At 39.9% G+C, this 21006-nt stretch overlaps 1 protein-coding gene across 2 annotated transcripts in view; it reads right to left on the bottom strand.

Annotated features, from left to right (window-relative positions):
* Positions 1-21006, bottom strand: part of LOC134217637 (sensory neuron membrane protein 2) — a 124971-nt gene that overhangs the window by 12994 nt on the left and 90971 nt on the right. The window contains exons 3-7 of one of the 2 annotated variants that reach the window (XM_062696441.1): positions 20807-20954; positions 20267-20401; positions 5421-5675; positions 5123-5352; positions 4861-5060 (exon numbers count right to left, since the gene is read on the bottom strand). In XM_062696441.1, the coding sequence (XP_062552425.1) occupies positions 4861-5060; positions 5123-5352; positions 5421-5675; positions 20267-20401; positions 20807-20954 (968 nt within the window). The remainder of the gene's footprint in view (positions 1-4860; positions 5061-5122; positions 5353-5420; positions 5676-20266; positions 20402-20806; positions 20955-21006) is intronic. The other variant, XM_062696443.1, reaches the window with a different exon arrangement.

Raw genomic sequence — 21006 nt, 5'->3', positions numbered from 1 at the left:
ACAAAACGACTTGGCGAGCGTGGGGCACATTCGAGGATGGAGAGATGCGGTCTCGAACCGTATATTGTGGCATCAAATTGTTGATTCAGTGTTATCTGTTTAGATGTAAACTAAATAAATGAAAATGAAAATGTATCCGCAAGTAGGCTCCTCCAAAGCGACCGTGTGCCGCTCAAAGCGCACAAGCCCAAGTCCTGGTGTTAGGTGGGACGCTAAACAGCCCTGACACGACGGCCCTCCGACGAGACAGGAGGTTTGCGCAGGCCCAATAAGTCGCCTTTAAAAAACAACCATTACGAACGACATAGAAGATAATACGACTCGATACAATCGGCAACGACCTAGGCGACGAATAAAAGATCACGATTGGAAGCTTGGAACATGGAAATGCAAGTCGCTAGGCTTCGCAGGTTGCGACAGGATAATCTATGATGAATTACATCCCCGCAACTTCGATGTCGTAGCGCTGTAGGAAATCTGCTGAACAGGACAGAAAGTGAGGAAAAGCGGGCATCGAGCGGCTACCTTCTACCAAAGCTGTGGCACCACCAACGAGCTGGGAACCGGCTTCATAGTGCTGGGAAAGATGCGTCAACGCGTGATTGGGTGGCAGCCAATCAACGCAAGGACGTGCAAGCTGAGGATAAAAGGCCGTTTCTTCAACTACACACTTAGTTCATCTCGGCATTTTTTGATTCTTTTGCCGAGATCCGCACAGCCGAGCGCTCGGTTCGTGGCTTTTTGCTGATATCTCAGCTGAAAAAGCAATTTGTTTACTGCGGCACTCAAAGGAGCCGCCGTAATCATACGTCCATTCAGCCGATATTCCAGCTAATGAACTTTAACCGAGACTTGCACAGCCGAGATCGGTGTATAGCATCATCAACGTGCACTGCCCACACGAAGGGAGATCCGACGACGAGAAAGAAGCGTTCTATGCGCAGCTGGAGCAGACATACGATAGATGCCCACTGCGGGACGACAAAATCGTCATCGGTGACATGAACGCTCAGGTAGGAATGGAGGAAATGTATATACCGGTCATCGGACCGGATAGTGTGCATACCGTATCGCACGACAACGGCCAACGATGCATAAACTTTGCAGCCTCCCGCGGAATGGTAGTCCGAAGCACTTTCTTCCCCCGCAAGAATATCCACAAGGCCACATGGAAATCACCTAATCAAGTAACGGAAAACCAAATCGACCACGTTCTTATCGACGGTACATTCTTCTCCGACATCACGAACGTACGAACTTACCGCAGTGCGAATATTGAATCCGACCACTACCTCGTTGCAGTATGTCTGCGCTCAAAACTCTCGACGGTGTACAACACGCGTCGGAGTCGTCCGCCGCGGCTAAACATTGGGCGGTTACAAGACGGTAGACTAGCCCAAGACTACGCGCAGCAGCTGGAAGTGGCTCTCCCAACGGAAGAGCAGCTAGGCGCAGCATCTCTTGAAGATGGCTGGAGAGAAATTCGATCCGCCATTGGAAGCACCGCAACCGCTGCACTAGGCACGGGCGAGATTGCTGCAACACCGTACGAGGGCGAACGAGGCACGATACAAACGGGCGCGGAACAGACAAAACTCGATTTTCCGGAGGAAAAAGCGCCAGCAGGAAGATCGAGACCGTGAAGAGACGGAGGAACTGTACCGCGCTAATAACGCACGAAAGTTCTATGAGAAGTTGAACCGTTCACGTAAGGGCCACGTGCCACAGCCCGATATGTGTAAGGACATAAACAGAAACCTTCTTACAAACGAGCGTGAGGTGATCCAAAGGTGGCGGCAGCACTACGAAGAGCACCTGAATGGCGATGTTGCAGACAACGGTGGCGGTATGGTAATGAACCTAGGAGCACGCGCGCAGGACATGCGACTTCCGGCTCCGAATCTCCAGGAAATCCAGGAGGAGATCGGCCGGCTGAAAAACAACAAAGCCCCTGGAGTTGACCAACTACCGGGAGAGCTGTTTAAACACGGTGGTGAGGCACTGGCTAGAGCGCTGCACTGGGTGATTACCAAGGTTTGGGAGGATGAGGTTCTGCCGCAGGAGTGGATGGACAAAAAGGGCGATAAGCTGGATTGTAGCAACTACCGCGCAATGACATTGCTGAACGCCGCCTACAAGGTACTCTCCCAAATTTTATGCCGCCGACTAACACCAAATGCAAGAGAGTTCGTGGGACAGTACCAGGCGGGATTTATGGGTGAACGCTCTACCACAGACCAGGTGTTCGCCATACGTCAGGTATTGCAGAAATGCCGCGAATACAACGTGCCCACACATCATCTATTTATCGACTTCAAAGCCGCATATGATACAATAGATCGAGACAAGCTGTGGCAGCTAATGAACGAAGACGGATCTCCGTATAAACTGATACGGTTGTTCAAGGCGACGATGGATCGCGAGATGCGCGTAGTTCGTGTTCCAGAGGCAGTATCTATTCCCTTTGGAACGCGCGGGGAGTTACGGAAAGGTGTTGGTCTTTTGTGCCTGTTATTCAACATCGCGTTGGAGGGAGTAATATGAAGGAGAGGGATTGACACGAATGGTACGATTTTCACGAAGTCCGTTCAGCTATTTGGTTTCGTCGACGACATTGATTTTATGGCACGTAACTTTGAGAGGATGGAGGAAGCCTACATCAAACTAAAAAGCGAAGCTAAACGGATTGGACTAGTCATCAATACGTCGAAGACGAAGTACATGATAGGAAGTGTCTCAAGAGAGGTCAATGTAAGCCACCCGCCACGAGTTTCTATCGGTGGTGACGAAATCGAGGTGGTTAAAGAATTCGTGTACTTGGGCTAACTGGTGACCGCCGAGAACGATACCAGCAGAGAAATTCGGAGACGCATAGTGGCTGGAAATCGTACACACTTAAAATTTTCCACCGATCTCGGCTGTGCAAATCTCGGTTAAAGTTCATTAGCTGGAATATCGGCTGAATGGACGTATGATTACGGCGGCTCCTTTGAGTGCCGCAGTAAACAAATTGCTTTTTCAGCTGAGATATCAGCAAAAAGCCACGAACCGAGCGCTCGGCTGTGCGGATCTCGGCAAAAGAAACAAAAAAATGCCGAGATGAACTAAGTGTGTACTTTGGACTCCGCAAGACGCTCCGATCTAATAGAGTTCGCCGCCGTACCAAACTGACTATCTACAAAACGCTTATAAGACCGGTAGTTCTCTACGGACACGAGACCTGGACGATGCTCGTGAAAGACCAACGCGCACTGGGAGTTTTCGAAAGGAAAGTGTTGCGTACCATCTATGGTGAAGTGCAGATGGCGAACGGTACGTGGAGGAGGCGAATGAACCACGAGTTGCATCCGCTGTTGGGAGAACCATCCATCGTCCACACCGCGAAAATCGGAAGACTGCGGTGGGCCGGGCACGTAGCCAGAATATCGGACAGTAATCCGGTGAAAATGGTTCTCGACAACGATCCTATGGGAACAAGAAGGCGAGGTGCACAGCGGGCAAGGTGGATCGATCAGGTGGAGGACGATTTGCAGACCCTCCGAAGACTGCGTGGTTGGCGAAGTGCAGCCATGGACCGAGCTGAATGAAGAAGACTTTTATGTGCAGCACAGGCCACTCCGGCCTTAGTCTGTTAATAAATAAAATAAATGGTTGCCTGGGTCGTTTACAAAACTAATCACAATGTTTTTTTATGAGTCTGCTTTATATACGGTACCTCGGTATGGTACCTTGTTTCGTGAATGATCCTTAGGGACAACTTCCTAGGAAATTAGTGTCACGCCACAATTACATAAAATATCTAAATGCACTCGCGTTTTCGAGGCACAACCATTCAATACGGAAGCAACGCACAACTGTCATTTTTATTATTCCACGCATGCTGCGATGCACAGTTGTGCATTGCTTCCATATTGGATGGTGTGCCCTTGAAAACGCAAGTGCATTTAGTTTTGGATTCCGGGAGGCTTGTTCTTAATTGATAATCTTTACATAATTAAAATGCATTCGATCGATTCTACTACATACTGTTGGTTCACCTGATTAATAAGTTATTTCCAAATTTGAAATATAAGGGACGATCGATCAATGCCGCTAAAGGACTTATAAATAGCTTTCGTACGAAATTAGAGGAGCTTGTACAAGTATCGTTTTGAGAAGTGTCCGATATTGGGAGTCTGACACTTGCGAACCTCCCCCTATAGTTAAGAGCATTTTGACAGAACACGTTCCTTTCGAATCGATCAGCCGTCTTATCTCAATCTCATCGCTTGGCGAGTTGACCAAAATTCATCCAGCCTTTACATCAAATTAGCATACTTCTTGATCGATGATCCGATACCTAAAGTGACAAACACGACTCATTTCTCAATTGCGATTATCGCTCCAGTCGATACCTGAAAGGCTCAATCTAGAAAGGTAGCATATTCTGCTAACTATCACCTGTCGTCGGTTACCACTGCAAGCTTCTTTCGCCGTCTGATGCGAACCTGTTTGGCCGGTTAGCGCAGGATTTGTTTACATATCATCAGCGCAGTTAGAGATGGGACTTCTCTTTGATCTTTGACTGGATGGCATTTGTATTTTTTGCCTGATTATTATCGCATTTAGACGATTCAGTTTTTCGCTGTTCTCGACTGGAGCATCGCTGGTGTGGGTGACCGGTTTATGACTGGCATCGGACATTTTCCGCCACAAGTTAATCAAATTCAAGAATTATGCTAATCGATCTTTTGGAAAAATAAATAATCGCTTAACACCTATTATGGAATCATATTTCAGTGCGTCATTTACGACCGGAAAGGTTTCAGATTATTCCCATGACTAACCTTAAATTGGTTCTGATAAAAATAACTGACTCACCGAAACATGTTGACAGGTCCAACGCTCCTTTGTAGAGACAACCGTTGCTTTTAACGATCGCCTTCGGTATTCGGTTGACACAGTAGCAATCGTTGCCATATTCCGGCCCAATCTCGTTCAAGAAATGGCTGTCCGTTTCGAACCGTAACGCGGGAATTCCTTCGTAGCTTGATGGACCCACGTACTTGATGTCAACGGTTCTGAATTGAAGAATCAACATCATTTTTTTTGTATTAAAAAAACATATTTTTGAAATACAAACCTACAAATGTCGGAGCTAAAAATAGTCATCTTGTCGACTCCTTCCCGAAACGGGGGATACCCGGAACCGTCTGTTCCAACGATTTTGTTGCACTTCGATGACGATCCCGCAGACTGATTTATCCACCTGTCCAACATAGACCTTCCGTTCCAGTACTCGATCATCTGTGTCTGCGCTGGGTCCTTGATCCCGGTGTTGATCGTGTAAGTACCATCATCAGTCATATTTTTCTGGAAGTTCACACAATTGAATCAGAGTGCAATTCTATGAACCGCAAAGGGCAACTAGTTTGCCTTACATGGTTGAAAAACGAAAACTTCATCGACCCGTCGGGCAGCACCCGGATGGTTTTGGTGTTCCGCTTCTCGATCTCTTTACAGATCGCTTTGGCGATGCCGATCACGTTCACGCAGAAGGGGACACCCTCGAACAGGAACTCCCGCGGAGTTGTCCGCAGGAACATGGAGTCCGGCCGGCCGAAGATACGGTTCAGTTCGACGTTGATCAACCGCAGACTGTCGTAGGTTTCGTCTTCGGCGATTTGCAGGATCGACTACGGAGTTTGGTGAGACGCATGCGTGCAAAATGGATTCACAAATGGTGTAACAGAGAAAAGAAGAGCGTGGTTTTGCGGTTAGCCAAAATGTGTATACTAAGATGGTTTGTGGTTTGAACGAATGGGGTGGTGGCTGGCAATTAATAAGTACTACGTACGAATATTGAGAATGTGAACAGAAAAAAGTGAACATATCATAAAACATGGAAAATAATAAATGCAGTTAGTCAGGTCGATCTTGGCGATGATAGTTGAGAGATGTTTGATTCCATTTTGTTTATTTTGTAACTCTATTCCTGGAAATAGTAACCATTGTCCCCATCTGCAGTTACTACTAATGTAATAATTGCATTAAACGTAAAACCATACTTAACTAGAGCTATTGATGGGACTGGATGTTATTGGAATAGTCATTGATAGGAGACAAATATTATTTATCATTGAAACCCGATCAGCTCGTGTGATAACTTTGTATTACCCAGTAATACCCCCAGCAATTTAAACGGTATACGATTCATACTACCTACAAGACTAATTAACTGCAACATACAGTTTTTTATTTGATTTCGTTAATGTTACAATGTGCCGTTTATAGAATCTGTTCCTTCCTTTGACAGTTAAAGAAGTTGTAGGTACTCAGTTACTTGTTAACACCAGAAGCTCGTCTTGTTCTTCAATGGTTCAACATTTAAACTGAAACTTGCCTGCTTTTCAACTTATTGATCTAAAAGCATTTCCACAGTTATTTAATTGAAAGCTTTCCTATGCCCTCCAACGCATGAGTATGTATCTTGTGTGGCAAGTACAATGGATACATTATGCCCGGGTGTTGAGAAAGTTTCCAACCCGAAAACATCCTAGACCGGACAAAGAATCGAACTCGCCATCTCCGGGTTGGCAATCCTACGCCTTGGCTCGCAACGCTAACTGGAGAGCAGAAGCTCATAGCTATTTTTGACAGCAAAATAAAATTTCCATGGAAAATTAGGAAATTGCCAATAAAGAAATCAGGGTTTCGACTTTACGTTTCAATGAGACCAAAGCAAGTGTTTTTTGGGCCAAATGATAATCCTTTTTTTTTTGGGTCTCCAGTAGCATTGCGAGCAAAGGCGTAGGATTGCCAATCCGGAGATGGCGAGTTCGATTCTCGGTCCGGTCTAGGATGTTTTCGGTTGGAAACATTCTCGACACCCTGGGCATAGTATATCTATTGTACTTGCCACACAAGAAACATTCATGCAATGGCGGGTATAGAAAAATTTCAATTAATAACTGAGGAAATGCTAATAGAATACTAAGTTAAAAAGCTGGGCCAAGTTCCAGTTGGAATGAAGAGCCATGAAGAAGAGAGAAGAAGAAGAAGATAATCCTTTTTCATAGTTTATTTTGAGGATAATCTTTCTCCCATTAATCTTTTCTGGGAGATAAACGAAAATCTTGCCTATTAGATGAAAATTCTTTTTCGTTTCATCACTTAACTTACTCACTTTTCGTGAGAATTAACAATTACAAAATTGCATGGCCGCGCCGGTATCCGAGCCCAGGATAGTAGCAATAAAAGCCGTAATTTTTCTTTTATAATTGCCATTTTTGCTTTCAAAAGTTTGTCTTGTGGATAATTCTTAATTGTTTGTGGAAATTTTGCATTATTGTGGAAATTTATATTTATTAATTGTTCACTAGAATAACGTACCCTGCATTGCACGGGGTTGTGGTAAAATTTGGCGTTCTAAATGTCAATTAATGAGTTTTTTGCAGGGTTCATAATGCTCACTCAATCTCAGGAGCACATGATTTTCCCTCAGTAAAGTTTTAGGGGAGAAATCGCTTTTCAGGAAAGAAAAACAGCCTGGAGAGTGATAACAATTTTTCGCTCACTTAGATTGCCGCTAAACGTTGGTTTGCTCTTTTTCTTTTATATTCGACTCTTTTCGTAGCATCATAAATGCAAATAATAGTAGCTTATGTGAAACAAATAACTTAACGCTTTCATACAGATAGCGTGGTGGTGTGGCTAAAGTAAGCGCATCTCCACAGCTGTTATTGTTACTATTCTTGGTTCGAATCCCGGCGCGGCCATACAATTTTGTAATTGTTCTGCGATAATTCTCGCGAAAAGTGAGTGAGAGGTGAAAGTAATGAAACGAAAAGGGATTTTCATCTAATAGGCAAGATTTTCGTTCATCTTCCAATGCTAATTCTAAAGAAAAGATTGATGGGTGAAAGATGATCCTCAACCTAAACAACGAAACAAGATTTTCCCTTGACCCGAAACACGCTTGCTTTGATCTCATTGAAACGAAAAGTCGAAACCCTGGTTTTTTGTAACGCCGCACTCTAGATCAATTTTCGTACGATTGCATTGTTTTTCCTTACAATTCATCCTATTATTGTGTTTTAATATTTTTTCTACTTTTCCAGTAGATTCAAAAGTATAAGATTGCTAATGTCGTTCCTGTTCGCGTGCCTAACATCTAGGTTACTTTGACCTGGCAGCCAAAGTACCGGTACTACAAGTGTCAAACCGATATTGATGATGAAACCAAACATGCACTACAACATGACACATAAATTATGGCCAATTGAAGCTTGTTGAAGCATAATTTAGCAAAATAATTTAAACAGCGCCTCTAGCTTTCTAGTACTTATGCTTCTACTATCTGTGTATAAACACAGCAGAGCCCAGGAAGGACACATCGATCAGTGAGGAAATCTTGAAAATCGGCCCAACCGTTCGTGAGTTATAATTCCTCAAAGAAAAAGCAAACTCATTTTTATATAGAGAAGAAGAAGAAGAAGAAGAAGAAGAAGAAGAAGAAGAAAAAGAAGATAGAGATACACTGATTTCTTTATTTTTGATTTACTATTTTTTATGATTTTTTTTAAATTTTTTTAGAGGGAGTTTTTATTTGAGTCGTTCTTTTTTGATCATTTAAAAAAAATCTGTGATGCATCCATTTGTCAGTGACATGAATATACCATTGAAACCTTCATAAGGAAACAACTAATTAACAAATTGAGCCTAAATTGCCTGTTTTGCGGATGTTAATGATATAGCAACATGCTATTAAAAATAGAACAGATACCCTATAACGCTTCCGTATCTTCATGGTATAATGATATAACACTCTAATAACGCATTCGCTGAATCTAAATTGAACATAATCAAATATAGGAAAAAAAACTCGTTCACCGAGTAGTTATCCTGCCTTCTCGCAGACAACAACCTTATGCAACGTACACACCAGTCAAGCAGTTTGACGAGCATTGACTCCGCCTCCAAGAAAACGCTTCGGTTGCTACTTTGTTTGAACGTGTGTGAAGTTGTTCGAACAACCATTTGACAGTTGGCGACTCGGTTGGAAAAAATTAAAACGGTTTGATTTTGGTTTGAGTTGTCGGGGGTGGAGTCAAGGTTCACCGAACATGTTTGAGCATTTGTAGTAAAGTTGTATAAACCCCCATATATTTTTTGATGGTTGGGGCTCAAGTTGGCGCTTCGGTCGTTCGTGTGTGATATTGTTGATCGAATCAACTGATTGTTCGTGCCGCTGTTGGTGAAACTTGATGGATGTTTGAATAAACGAGAGATGGAGTCATTGTTGGTCAAACTGCTTGACCGGGTGTACGTTCCATTATATAGCGCTTATATGGTTCGATGCTGTTCGATGTACCGTCAACTGGGGGGAAGATGATCATTTTTAAGACAAAACATGCAATAACAATGTGTGTTTACATTTTAAATCGAAACAAATATTTTCAAAACATGTACTGCTATACGTTGCAATAATCAACAACTTTAGTTTTCTGAAATGCGTTCGCATTTATTAAAATAAATTAAATGATCACACATTTTTTGAGTAATCTGGTTTGGGGTGAAGTTGATCAAGACAGCTCTACTAAAATCATTATGACCTAACCGTCAAAATATACTAGGTTATTTGTATGAATGTTGAATTTACTACTTAAAGAAGTCTAGGAAGTCAATATTTGAAACGAAAATAGCGTCATTTATGACTATCTCTCTTTCTTCCACAAAATACATTTTCATGATTATAATCAAAAACTCGGATTTCTACCTAGCGGTAACATTACTTGAACTGAGAATATTGTTGACTACCGTTTCATAAAAAAAATTGGCACTTTTGACTGATACATCAAATGATCATCTTCACCTCAAATGTCATCTTCCCCCCAGTTGACGGTACCATTATTTTCATAGTTTTCAAACACAACGGTTGATTGTTATCAAATTCAACAGTGATCAAAAAGGCTTTGCTCCGAAATGTCGAATGAAAATTGTTGCGAGAAAATCGGTTAAGGATTAGGGTAAAGTGCCCAATAGTGGACCCCCAACCAATAGTGGACCCTCCAGTCATGTTTGCATTATTACAGCACAATGTAAACATTTTGCTATGAAATTCCATCGGGAGAACCTACCTGACAGTCCTATAGTTTGATTACATGCATTGGAAATGCTATGGAAAGTAAAATTAGATGATGCTTTACAATTCTATAAAAAATAAACACGAGAGTGTCCATTATAGGAATATTTTGGGGGGTCCATAATAGGGAAAAAGAACGTCCCGAAACGGAACATAAAAATCAAATGAAGTGTCGACTATAGGGAAGCAATTTCCTTCTATGGACCCCCAGGGGGTCTACTATAGGGCGAATTCAGTCACACTTTAAAATGTTAATTTCAACGAATAACGTCGAGTATTTGAGTATTTTATGTATGTATCGTGAAGAGGAGATGCAGAGCTTGATGTTAAATATCACGCAAAATAAATATTTTGAAAATTTCCACTCCTTATGCCAGGAAGAGCAAAATTTCGCTACTAGGGGGTCCACTATTGGGCATTTTACCCTACTATATGAGAAGTTGTAAAATGTTTATCTTAGCTTTTGTGCACACACATACACACACAATACACACGAACAGATAAACATTTGTTCAGCTCGTCGAGTTGAGTCGATTGGTATATAACTAGGCTGACCATACGTACCGTATTTAACGGGACAGTCCCATTTTTTAGACCGTTTTGTGATGTCCCGTCGTAATCTGAAAAATCCTCAATGTTACCCGTTTTTTCATTGATTCTACATTGATCATACATAGAAAGTTCTTATTAGAGAGATCTAAGCCCTCGGCTGACTCATCTTCCAATAAATAAGGACGAAACCCATAAAAAAAAGTGTGAGATGTTAGTTATTAGTGTGGCTTTTAAAAGAATGCTATCTATGCCGTTTTGTATTTTTCATAGATCGACTTTTTTTTAAGGTTTTTAACAGTTAATGGCAACAGGTGCTTCTCCGGGAGAGGAGGCATTAAAATTTGGCCAATCTCATCAGTGGATTGCCCGGAATTAGTAACTTGGTAAACAAGTATTTCCTTAAAATCAGGTCACGCCTCAACGTCAATAAAATTAAGCGAAGGGACAGACATTCTTATTTTCAGATTAAGTTTATTTTACATTATTCTGTTTTGAATCTTCCGAAGTAAAGCCTGTCAACGTTAAACTTCGGATAGTTAGATAATGTTCAATTGATTTGTCGTCGTTTTTTAACAAGAGCTAAGACATGCTGAAAGCAGCTGTAAAGCCAAGAGATTGGGCTGTCATGTAGATAGTGGTTGGTAAAAAAGTGGTCGGTGAATATGTTTAAAAATCGCGTTTGGAGATGGGTGTCCGAAATTTAACGTGGACAGGCTTTAGGTATAGTTCAATACGCACCTTGAGAAGCGATCCCTGTGAATTGTATTCCGTTTATCTTTTGTATTGATTCACGATTATGTGCGATTATGCTCTACCCGCAAAAAAATGGCGACAGAAACTCCGCTTTTGGTGGGTGGCGATATGTTTTTGATTTTTGTTGTTTTAATTTCAAAGCCTACTTTCCATTTAAACGCACTTAAAGCTTATTGTCAAGTGTCAGAACAGGATAAAGATAATTTTTTTTTCTGAATTATTTACCTTTAACCCCCTATAATTTATTGATATCTCATGAGGTGGACGGATTTCGGTGCTGTACGGATTTCGGTCCCACAAGATACATTATTATGACAATTCAAAGATCCAAATTGATTTTTTGGGACAATAAACCACTACGTCCACTAGTTGAACTTTTGTGGTGGATATGTTATCGCCAAATGTTTCAGGTCTTTCAAGAATTCCCTGGAGTTTAGGCTTACACGCGTAAACTAATATATTTCGGCCTTTTGGTATGGTACATGCTTCCAGCTGACCATATATCAATATTCCTGGCGATTCATTAATCAAATTGGACATACCTTCAACATATGTTTCTTTCCAGGTAACCCAAGAATTCCCTCACGTATATAGGTCTCTCAGGTCTATACGCATAACGAAAGATTCACAAGCTCCTTTTAGAAACGAAACATGTTCTTAGTGATCATTTGAATCAAATTGGCTTCGAATTGAATGCATGTTTCATTGCAAGGAATCCAAGAAGTTCAAGAACTGGAGTACAGGCCTTAAAGTCAATACACGTAACGAAAAATCTATCAAGTCCTTTCAGATATAAAACATGTTCTTAGTAATCGATTTTTTATTTAACTTTCCCAAAGAATCCATTTTTACGCTTCTAACTGCTTTTTAAAATTACAACAAAAATCGAAAATAGTAGTTTGTGCAACTAGTTGCAAAAAGATGATTTTTTTAGCACGAGTTGTACGTTTATCCAACGAGGCTTGCCGAGTTGGATAAATACTACGAGTGCTGAAAAAATCGAGTTTTGCAACGAGTTGCACACGCTATTTTTTGCAATGACGAAAAAAGGGATTTAATATGATAAATCTGTACCAAAATTGTATAGTTTAGTTTAATCCTCATGATCATTCTTACCAATAAATCATGTTGCTGCAGAGAGCAATCAGATTTCATGTTATCGTGCCACATTGCATGGTTTGACTAGCCAAGAAGCGAAATTGAACTTGCTTTTGGACAATTTTGATGTTCATGTTTATTAAACTATTTAATTTATTACGAGGCACAGAGAATACACTATTTGAGCACTTACCCAAGCTAATTTAACAAAATGTTGTCATGTCATTACTGTTCTGATGTTTGTTTTTCTTTATAGCACCCAAATGAGTGCTATGATGAACTTTATGCAACTCATTTGAGTTGCATAATTTTCATTAAACCACCAATTTCGTTGGTATGGAAAAGTAGGCCGTTTTATCACTCAAAGACGAACTGTAAACCAGGTATTATGACCAGGAATTGCAAAAAATGCTTTTTTCAAGTTTGGCCTAACATTTGGTCCATCTGGAACCAACATTAGTTCAATTCTTCAGGTTCATATGTGCAGCATATCATGTTTTATTTTCGATTTCTAAAATAGTTAAAGGATTCAAAAAAATTGAGTTCTCTAGAAAAATTGACCAAAAATAAGTCAAAGAATCGACTGAAGCAATACAAACGACACATAAGAAAAGGTCAACTGAATGCCTGTTCCATTCCAAGCTAGATTCACGAATTTTCAAGATTTTCAAGAATTGGAGTACAGGTCAATATGCACAACGAAAGATCTTCTTTCTTCTTTCAGAAATGAACATGCGGTTAGCGTTCTTTTTATTAGCATTACATATCTCACTGGAACATTACCGCCTCGCTGCTTAGTATTCATTAAGCACTTCCACAGTTGTAATCTTCGAGGTTTCTAAGCCAAGTTTCCGTTTTTGCATTCGTATGTTATGAAGCTAACTCGATAATACCTTCAGGCCTAGGAAAGTTGCGAAAATTTCGAACCTGAGAATTTCCTAGACCAGACCGGAAATCGAACCCACCCACCTTCAGCTTGGTCTTGCTTTGTAGCTACGCATCTTATCGCATGGCGAAGGAAGACGTCGTTGTTTGTGATCATTTGAATCAAATAACATTTGACTTTATATTTAACTCTTATCTAATTTAGTTATATGGATCAGATATTGCATAAACCACAGTCAATAGGAAATTCTCAGTGGACAGGAATCAGAGGAGAGGAATAATATACTTTTTGATGGCACATCCAATGTGGTTCTACAGATTACAAGGCACATTGTCAATTAAGAAAAAAAACACATAACAGCCGTTAGGATACACGTGCAGACCTTAAGGCCCAAAATCCAGGGAATTCTTGGATGAACTGATATGGAAAAATTGTTGAACGCTCATCCAATTCAATTCTAAGGAACACAATCAACATAAACGATTTAAAAAAGCTTGCAGCTCTTAAGGAAGTCAAGATGTATACTCCAGGGAATTTTTATATGAATGCAATTGAAGTTGATGGAATATCCCTTTTTAGTACATGTCAGTAGGGACGAGTCCTTTCTAATTATTCGTGTAAATTGGAATACAATACGTAGTGTTTTTTATTTTATTTGCACGAAAGAAGCTTGGGAAGGAAGATTGTGAGTCATTGTATTTAAACAACGGAGGACACAATGTCTAGCAGAATCATAACTCTAAATAGTTTGATCGAACCCAATACAGGAGTCCCCCATCTCCCACAACAAATTTTCTCGCTACACTACTGATTCACATATGTATTATGGTATCTTTTTTGAAGGAATCTGATTTTATTATTGATGTCAGATATTTTGATGTAATGTGCCATCAGATGGTGCGATTTGCTGATCATCGTAGCATTTCTGGCAATGACAAAACCATCATTGAACCAATTCACGCAAAAGAGCTAGAAATATTGGCGAACACCTCTTTACATAACTGGTACCAAACCAAAAAATCCTCCTGGTAAAATTTTTAAGAAACCTTTTCAGAAAAATGTATTCGGAATTCTGGAAAATTCATTTCTGGAAACTCCGCCATCAGTGATTCTTTCTACAGGAATTCTGAGGAACTACTCTTCCAGGAATTCTGAAGAATTCCCACTCAAAGAATTTTGAGCAATTGCATCTTTGAGAATTTTCGCAACTTCATTTTTCTTTAATTCTGTGTAATTCTTTACCCAAAAATTCTGCGAAACTCCTTATTCAGAAACTCATATTAAAAAAATACAGGATTTTTCCTGCCTTAGAAATTTTGGGGAATTCTTTTCCAGTTGTTCTGATGATGTTCCCTGTACCCCTTTAGATATTATGGATATTATTATTATTATTATATTATTCTCACCTTGACCAATGTATTCCTTTTTTTAATTCTCTGACAATTTTCCACCCTGTTATTTCGGAGAAATTCTTCATGAATTCTGGGAGCTCGATTTACAAAAATGGTAGTATATTTCTGCTTTAGAATTATTGGAGAATTTCTTCTTCAGAAACTCGGAGAATTGCATTCTACAAGAATTCCTTCTACAGAAATTCTCCGGAATACTCATTCAGAAACTTTGGGGAATGGCCCCTTCAAAAGATCATGACAATTCCTCTCGCTCGAATTTCAAGAAATCCCTTCCCTAGAAAGAGTAATTTCTCCTTCAGTAATTTGAAGAAACAAGTTCCTGGAAAATAACCTACAGGGCAATTTCTCCCTCACGAATTATGAAGCAATATTCTCCTATTAATAATAGGAAATTCCTCCGATATGACTTCCATAAGTTCCTTACACAAGAATTACTGTAAAACGCTTATTCCAGAAGTTCTGAGGAATGAATAGTACGTGTATTAGATTTTCTGGATAAAAAAAACATGAAAAGTTCCAGAAAATGTCTGTAGGATTCTCACGTATGTCCTGCTGGAATTGCCGTATCGCAACTTAGTGTTTATTAAGCACTTCCACAGTCTCTAAGTAGAATCAACATTTATGAATTCCTGTGTCATAAAACTAATATAATTCATAGGCATGGGGAAGAACCAAAAAACCTACACCGTACCATGCATGGCCTTACTTTGCAGTCGCCAGGCTAAGGCAGCCAAGGCAGCTAAGTTCAGAATTTTTGCTAGTGTTCTCACTAGGAATTCCACACCCTCCAGGACGAAATATTGAAGAATTCTTGAAGGAAATTTAAGAAGAATTTCTGGAGAAATCACTGGAGGAGATCGTAAAGAAATTCCTGGAGAATGTTTGAAAGAATTTTGCCTAAGGTTCCTTAGGAACCGACGAAATGTTTGAACGATTATTTTGAACCACGCCGATCCGAGCCGCCGCCGTGAGCAACCACGGCGTGGCGCCGGCTAAGCAGCCGCCGCCGTTAAAGAATTGCGGTCTCGCCGCCGCCGGCTCAAAGTAGATCGGTGCACAGGTCTACCTGTTAAGGCAAACGACTTTTTCGGCCGTAAGTCGCTTTCCCAAGAATTTCTTATGGAACATACACTAGTCGTTCGGTAACTGCTACATGTTTTCGTTTCAGTTAGAGAATGCCGTTCGATAACTGCGACGCATTCTAGACGTCAAACAATTGTCAGACGACTAGAGTGTAGGGAAGCGCACGGATTAAAATAAATAAATACATATTATGAATTGAAGTCGTATAAGAAACTCTCAAAATAAGATTGAAATGAGATTGTATAAAAATATTAATAATAATAATTTAGAAGAACAAAGATTATTTATTCCAAAAAGGCAGGTACAGGCGAGGATGATGGATGAATACATTTGAATCGCAGTAGGCATAAGGTATTCAAAATAGATGGTGTAATTGAATGGGCATGATAAAAGATTAATGGGGTAGATCGGAGTAGGCGTAGGATATTTGAAAACAGATGGTGTGAATGAACGAGTAGAATTCAAACAATGGAATTCAATCAGCAGCAAGCATAGGATATTTGAAAATAAAGCGGTGTGATTGAATTCGAAAAATATTGGAATCGCAGCAGGCTTGGGAGATTAGTTTCAGTTTGTTGGATGATTTGAAGTGGAATAAACGTGTTTCCAAACAAGTGCAAAAAAAAGTTAATTATTTATCAAGTCCGATTATTAAAAAATACGAGTCACGACATAGAGATGCAATTGAAGTACACTGGATTATGCAGTGCAATTCAGCTATCATTGACTTTGACATCGGTTTGAAGATCAGCTGTACAATAACTGCAAAACTGATGTAACTATCGAACAGCAGTTAAAAGCATTGCAGTTAAATAACTTTCAGTGTTCGAACGTCTACTGTACAAAGAATTTCCCGTAGTTCAATAATTCCGAACAATTTTCCGTTGAAATCCAAAGATTTTCTTTATTTAAATCTACATTCTGAACAATCCTTCGCGGAAATTCTAAAGAAGTTTCCGTTAAAATTCCAGGAGAATTTTCCTTGAAAACTTCTTCGAGTCTCCCGTGGAAATTCTTAAGAAGTTAATGTTTTATCTTTGACCATCCGGAGACGAGCCAGCCTCGGGCTGAAAGTCTCCCTAATAAATACACAAAAAATATCTTTGACCATGCCAAACAAGCCGTCTGAATTATTCTAGACTGAGAAAGCCAACGTTAAAACACCCATTCTAACACCCAGCCGCACTCTCCTACATTTATGAAGAATTGTCTGTGTAAATTTCGAAGAATGCTCAACAGAAACTCATCCGGAACTTTCCGAAGATTTTCCTGTACAAGTTAAGAACAATTTATCATATTTTTCATGTAAATTGCTACGAATTTTATGATAAAAAATCCAAACAATTTTATTTGGGAATTCCAAATAGCTTCTCTGGGTAATTCCAAAGATTTCTCCGAAAATAATTTCCAAATTTAGGAAAAACTTATAGAATTTCATGGAGAAGTTCATTAGGTTTTTCATGCGAAATTCAAAAGATTCTTCCAATTTGCAATGCCATTTTTTTAAAGAAACGTAATAAAAAATCGCCACGCCGATTCACGCCACCGCCGCCGCCGGCTAAAATTGCTTCCGGCGTGACGCCGAAAACGCCGCTGCCGCCGACCGAAATTCTGACAAACGCCGCCGCCGACGAATATCAGACCGGCGCACACCTCTACCCCTGGTATCAAGCCGAAACCATCGCCCTTTTTGCCTTCACGAAATATATATTTACAGTTCGAAGCATTAATGAAATAATTCGATTTTCAGGGAAATAGGGGCAAAATTAAAACTTTAAAGCGTTGAATAATTTTGAGCATAACAAAGCTGTTTTTGTATTTTTATATTATTTTATATTTTTATAGTGAATTCATGCTACGAAAAATTCTTAGATAATTTACACAAAAACTACATAAGATAAATACATATATAATCTAATATAGTAGCCGTTGGATAACTGCAAAATGTTTACTTTTCAGTTAATGAATGCCGTTCGATAACTGCAACACATTCTAGACGTCAAAGGGTTGTCAATCGACGTCAGATGCAATAAAAGTGCATCTAAATGTGCAGCGCAATGCAGCTGTCATTGAATTTGACATCAGTTTGAAGTTTAGCGGTCCGATAACTGCAACACTGTTGCAACTATCGAATTGCAGTTAAAAAGCATTGCAGTTAAATGACTTGCAGTTATCGAACATCTACTGTATAAGCTAATCATAGCATTATAACAATAGTCTTATTCTGTCTATCCGTTCCTCGATTATAGATGCATGATATAAATAGTTGCGATAATCGCCGACCTCGTGTCGTGTATATTTATATTTTTGGCCTTTTATTTATTATTGTCTATTGTTTCATAGAAAAAAAGCTTGAGGGCACCGCGTACTCATACGAATAAGTAATCAATTATATGATTCCAATATAAGCATTGAAATAAATTGTCATTTTTCTCATATCTCTGCAATTGCTTTTATTGATCATTTGTTGGCAGATTTTTCCACGTCATGGCTATACGAATATTGCAAATTAGGATTTACGAATGTCGAGTTTAAATATGTTGAAATATAGATTACAAGATAGTGAGTTGACAGTTGAATTCCAATCGGAACATTTCCTGTCTTTGTTCATAGTGTCTTTAATCACATAAAATATCGATATCGTGGCGCTGTGGATAGTATGCTGGACGGGACAGACAACGGAAAGGCGGGCACCGAGTGGCTACCTCCTATCAAAGCTCTAGCCTAGCATCTCCAACCGGCTTTATAGTGCTGGAAAAGCTACGCCAACAAGTGTTTGGGAGGCGGCCAATGGACGCAAGGATATATAAAGGGGTCGTTTTTTCATCAACGTACACTGTGTACACGGGTATCCAGAGGAAGAAAAAGCAGCGTTGGAGCATACATACGACGGAAATCTATTGTAGTTCAGGAAATGACCAAACCGGTTATCGGACTGGGATAGCATAGCATAGTTACGGTGTACTTCGTTGATTGGACACTAGTGATACTCATGTTTTTTCTTTTGAAATCGCCATTCAGATTACTAATCAAAGTGGGCATGATCCTTGATTTAAATCTGGGACAAAAATCACAAAAGCATGAGGATTGCTACTCCAGGCCACAGCCATCTTCACCTTAACTTGGGAGGGGAAGGAAGTGTTGATGTAGTACCTACTTAATGAGAGGCCCCCGACTCAGCGACACCCTCATAACTAAGTGCATAAGTTTGCCTATAGCTGACAATGTGACCGTGGTAGATCTTACACCGTAACACACACCACGCAAAGGATTGGATAGACTGACAAAAACTCTATTTTATGTAAGAAAAAATACCAGCAGACAGAAAGATAAGGAGAAACTGTCCCGCGCTAATAACAAACGAAAGTTCTATGAGATGTGGAACCGCTTCCTCAAGGGTCACGAGCCACATCCTGACATTTGTAGGGACACGAACGGGAGCCCCCGGAGCCTACGTCCTGATGCTAACGAAGAAGGAAGCATGCACGCAGGACATCTGACTGAAAAATAACAAAGGCTCTACGGTTGTCAACTATCATGCCATGAGAGCTACTACAACACGGTGATGAGGCGATATATAAATATAACGTTACAAAAGTTTTCCCTCGGAAATTTAAAAGTAATTTTATGAAATAAGAAAATTAATTCGACTCATCTCAATATTATATGTATAACAGATGTTCAAGGGTGAAAAATGCATCACATTATTGATGTTTGTACCAGATTACATTTTTTGTAATTTCTTCGATTTTGTTCTAAACAAACAAGCATGCTCGTCACTCAACACGGGGGATGTCGTCGATGGATGTGTACTGATACCCGTTCGGATGGCGGTTTCAATCCAAAAGTGTTCAATCTGTTGTCATTGTCAGATATGAAGTATGAGTCATGATGGTCAAATGTGAACAAACGGATGAGTGCACAGTAATAATGAGTTATTACAGATGGGCGCATGAATCTCAACTACAGCTAATAGAGCAAAGCCAAAAATTCTACATTTTAAATTACTTGAAAGTTGTGCTTCAACTATTTAGCAAATTAGTCCGCCACCCGAACAGAATGATTATACACAACACAGCGAAAACACAGTAACTAGAAGTAGTAGATACACACATACAGACATATAGAAGAAAGAGCTCAACAGGCTTGGAAGCAATAGAGCTTTGAAGTGAAAAATGTTCAAAAAGTGTAGAATAGCCTCAACCATATGACCAGCCTCACCAAGTGGGCGGTAAAGTGGGAAGTATATAGCAGATACAAAAAGGAGTTGTGAAAAACCAAACGCCACTATTGTAAAGTTTGGTTAAGCTCATACTAAGTTCGTAAAGTAGTGAATAGAAAACCTAATAAAAACGTTACTTGGATTGGCGTCGTTTTCTCTATTATTCGTTTAATGACTCTAACTACGGGAATTTTTTCGAGAGTATTGTTAACATCGGAGCGAAAGTTTGTGATGGTTTCCTTTGCTTGGGTATCGATTATTTGCAATATGCTCTGAAATGGAGAATATACAAATGAAAGAAACGGACAGATAGAGGGAAATTATAGATTAGATAGAATAATTCTCGGAAATGCATGTATGGGTAACGAGGTTTAGTAGGTGCAACTTATGTCAACTATAGAATTGGCGTAAGCTTTTTAATTAGTGTCAAAATAATTTGTTACGGAAGAAACTTGTTCATTGCTATAAGTTGCACCTAAAATAAGAATTGGAAATTTAATTTGAGAAAAATAATACCGAAATTGAAATTCTATAAATGATACGATGTATACGAGAAATATTCATCTTTACGCACAGCAAGAGACAGACTTCACAACTGCTAATGAATAAAACAAATTTACGAAACGCCGATTCATGGAGAGGGAATACTACAATAAAGGAAGCAAAACGTGACTTACATTCATGTGCATATTAAGCACCATTAGTGGATCGTTTTCACTCAGGGGATACGACGACTCGGCGTCGAAGACGTACATCTGCTGTTGGGAGAAGTGGACCTTGGATCGGTCTCTGCTGAACCGAACATTGTCCTTATGGCGATATTGGCTGCCGATGCGCGAATATGGGAATGTTGTTAGAGCGATACGTCGAAATTGGC

This window comes from Armigeres subalbatus, chromosome 2 (assembly GCF_024139115.2).
Source record: "Armigeres subalbatus isolate Guangzhou_Male chromosome 2, GZ_Asu_2, whole genome shotgun sequence".
Lineage (NCBI taxonomy): Eukaryota > Metazoa > Arthropoda > Insecta > Diptera > Culicidae > Armigeres > Armigeres subalbatus.
This window is presented reverse-complemented; position numbering and strand designations above follow the sequence as displayed.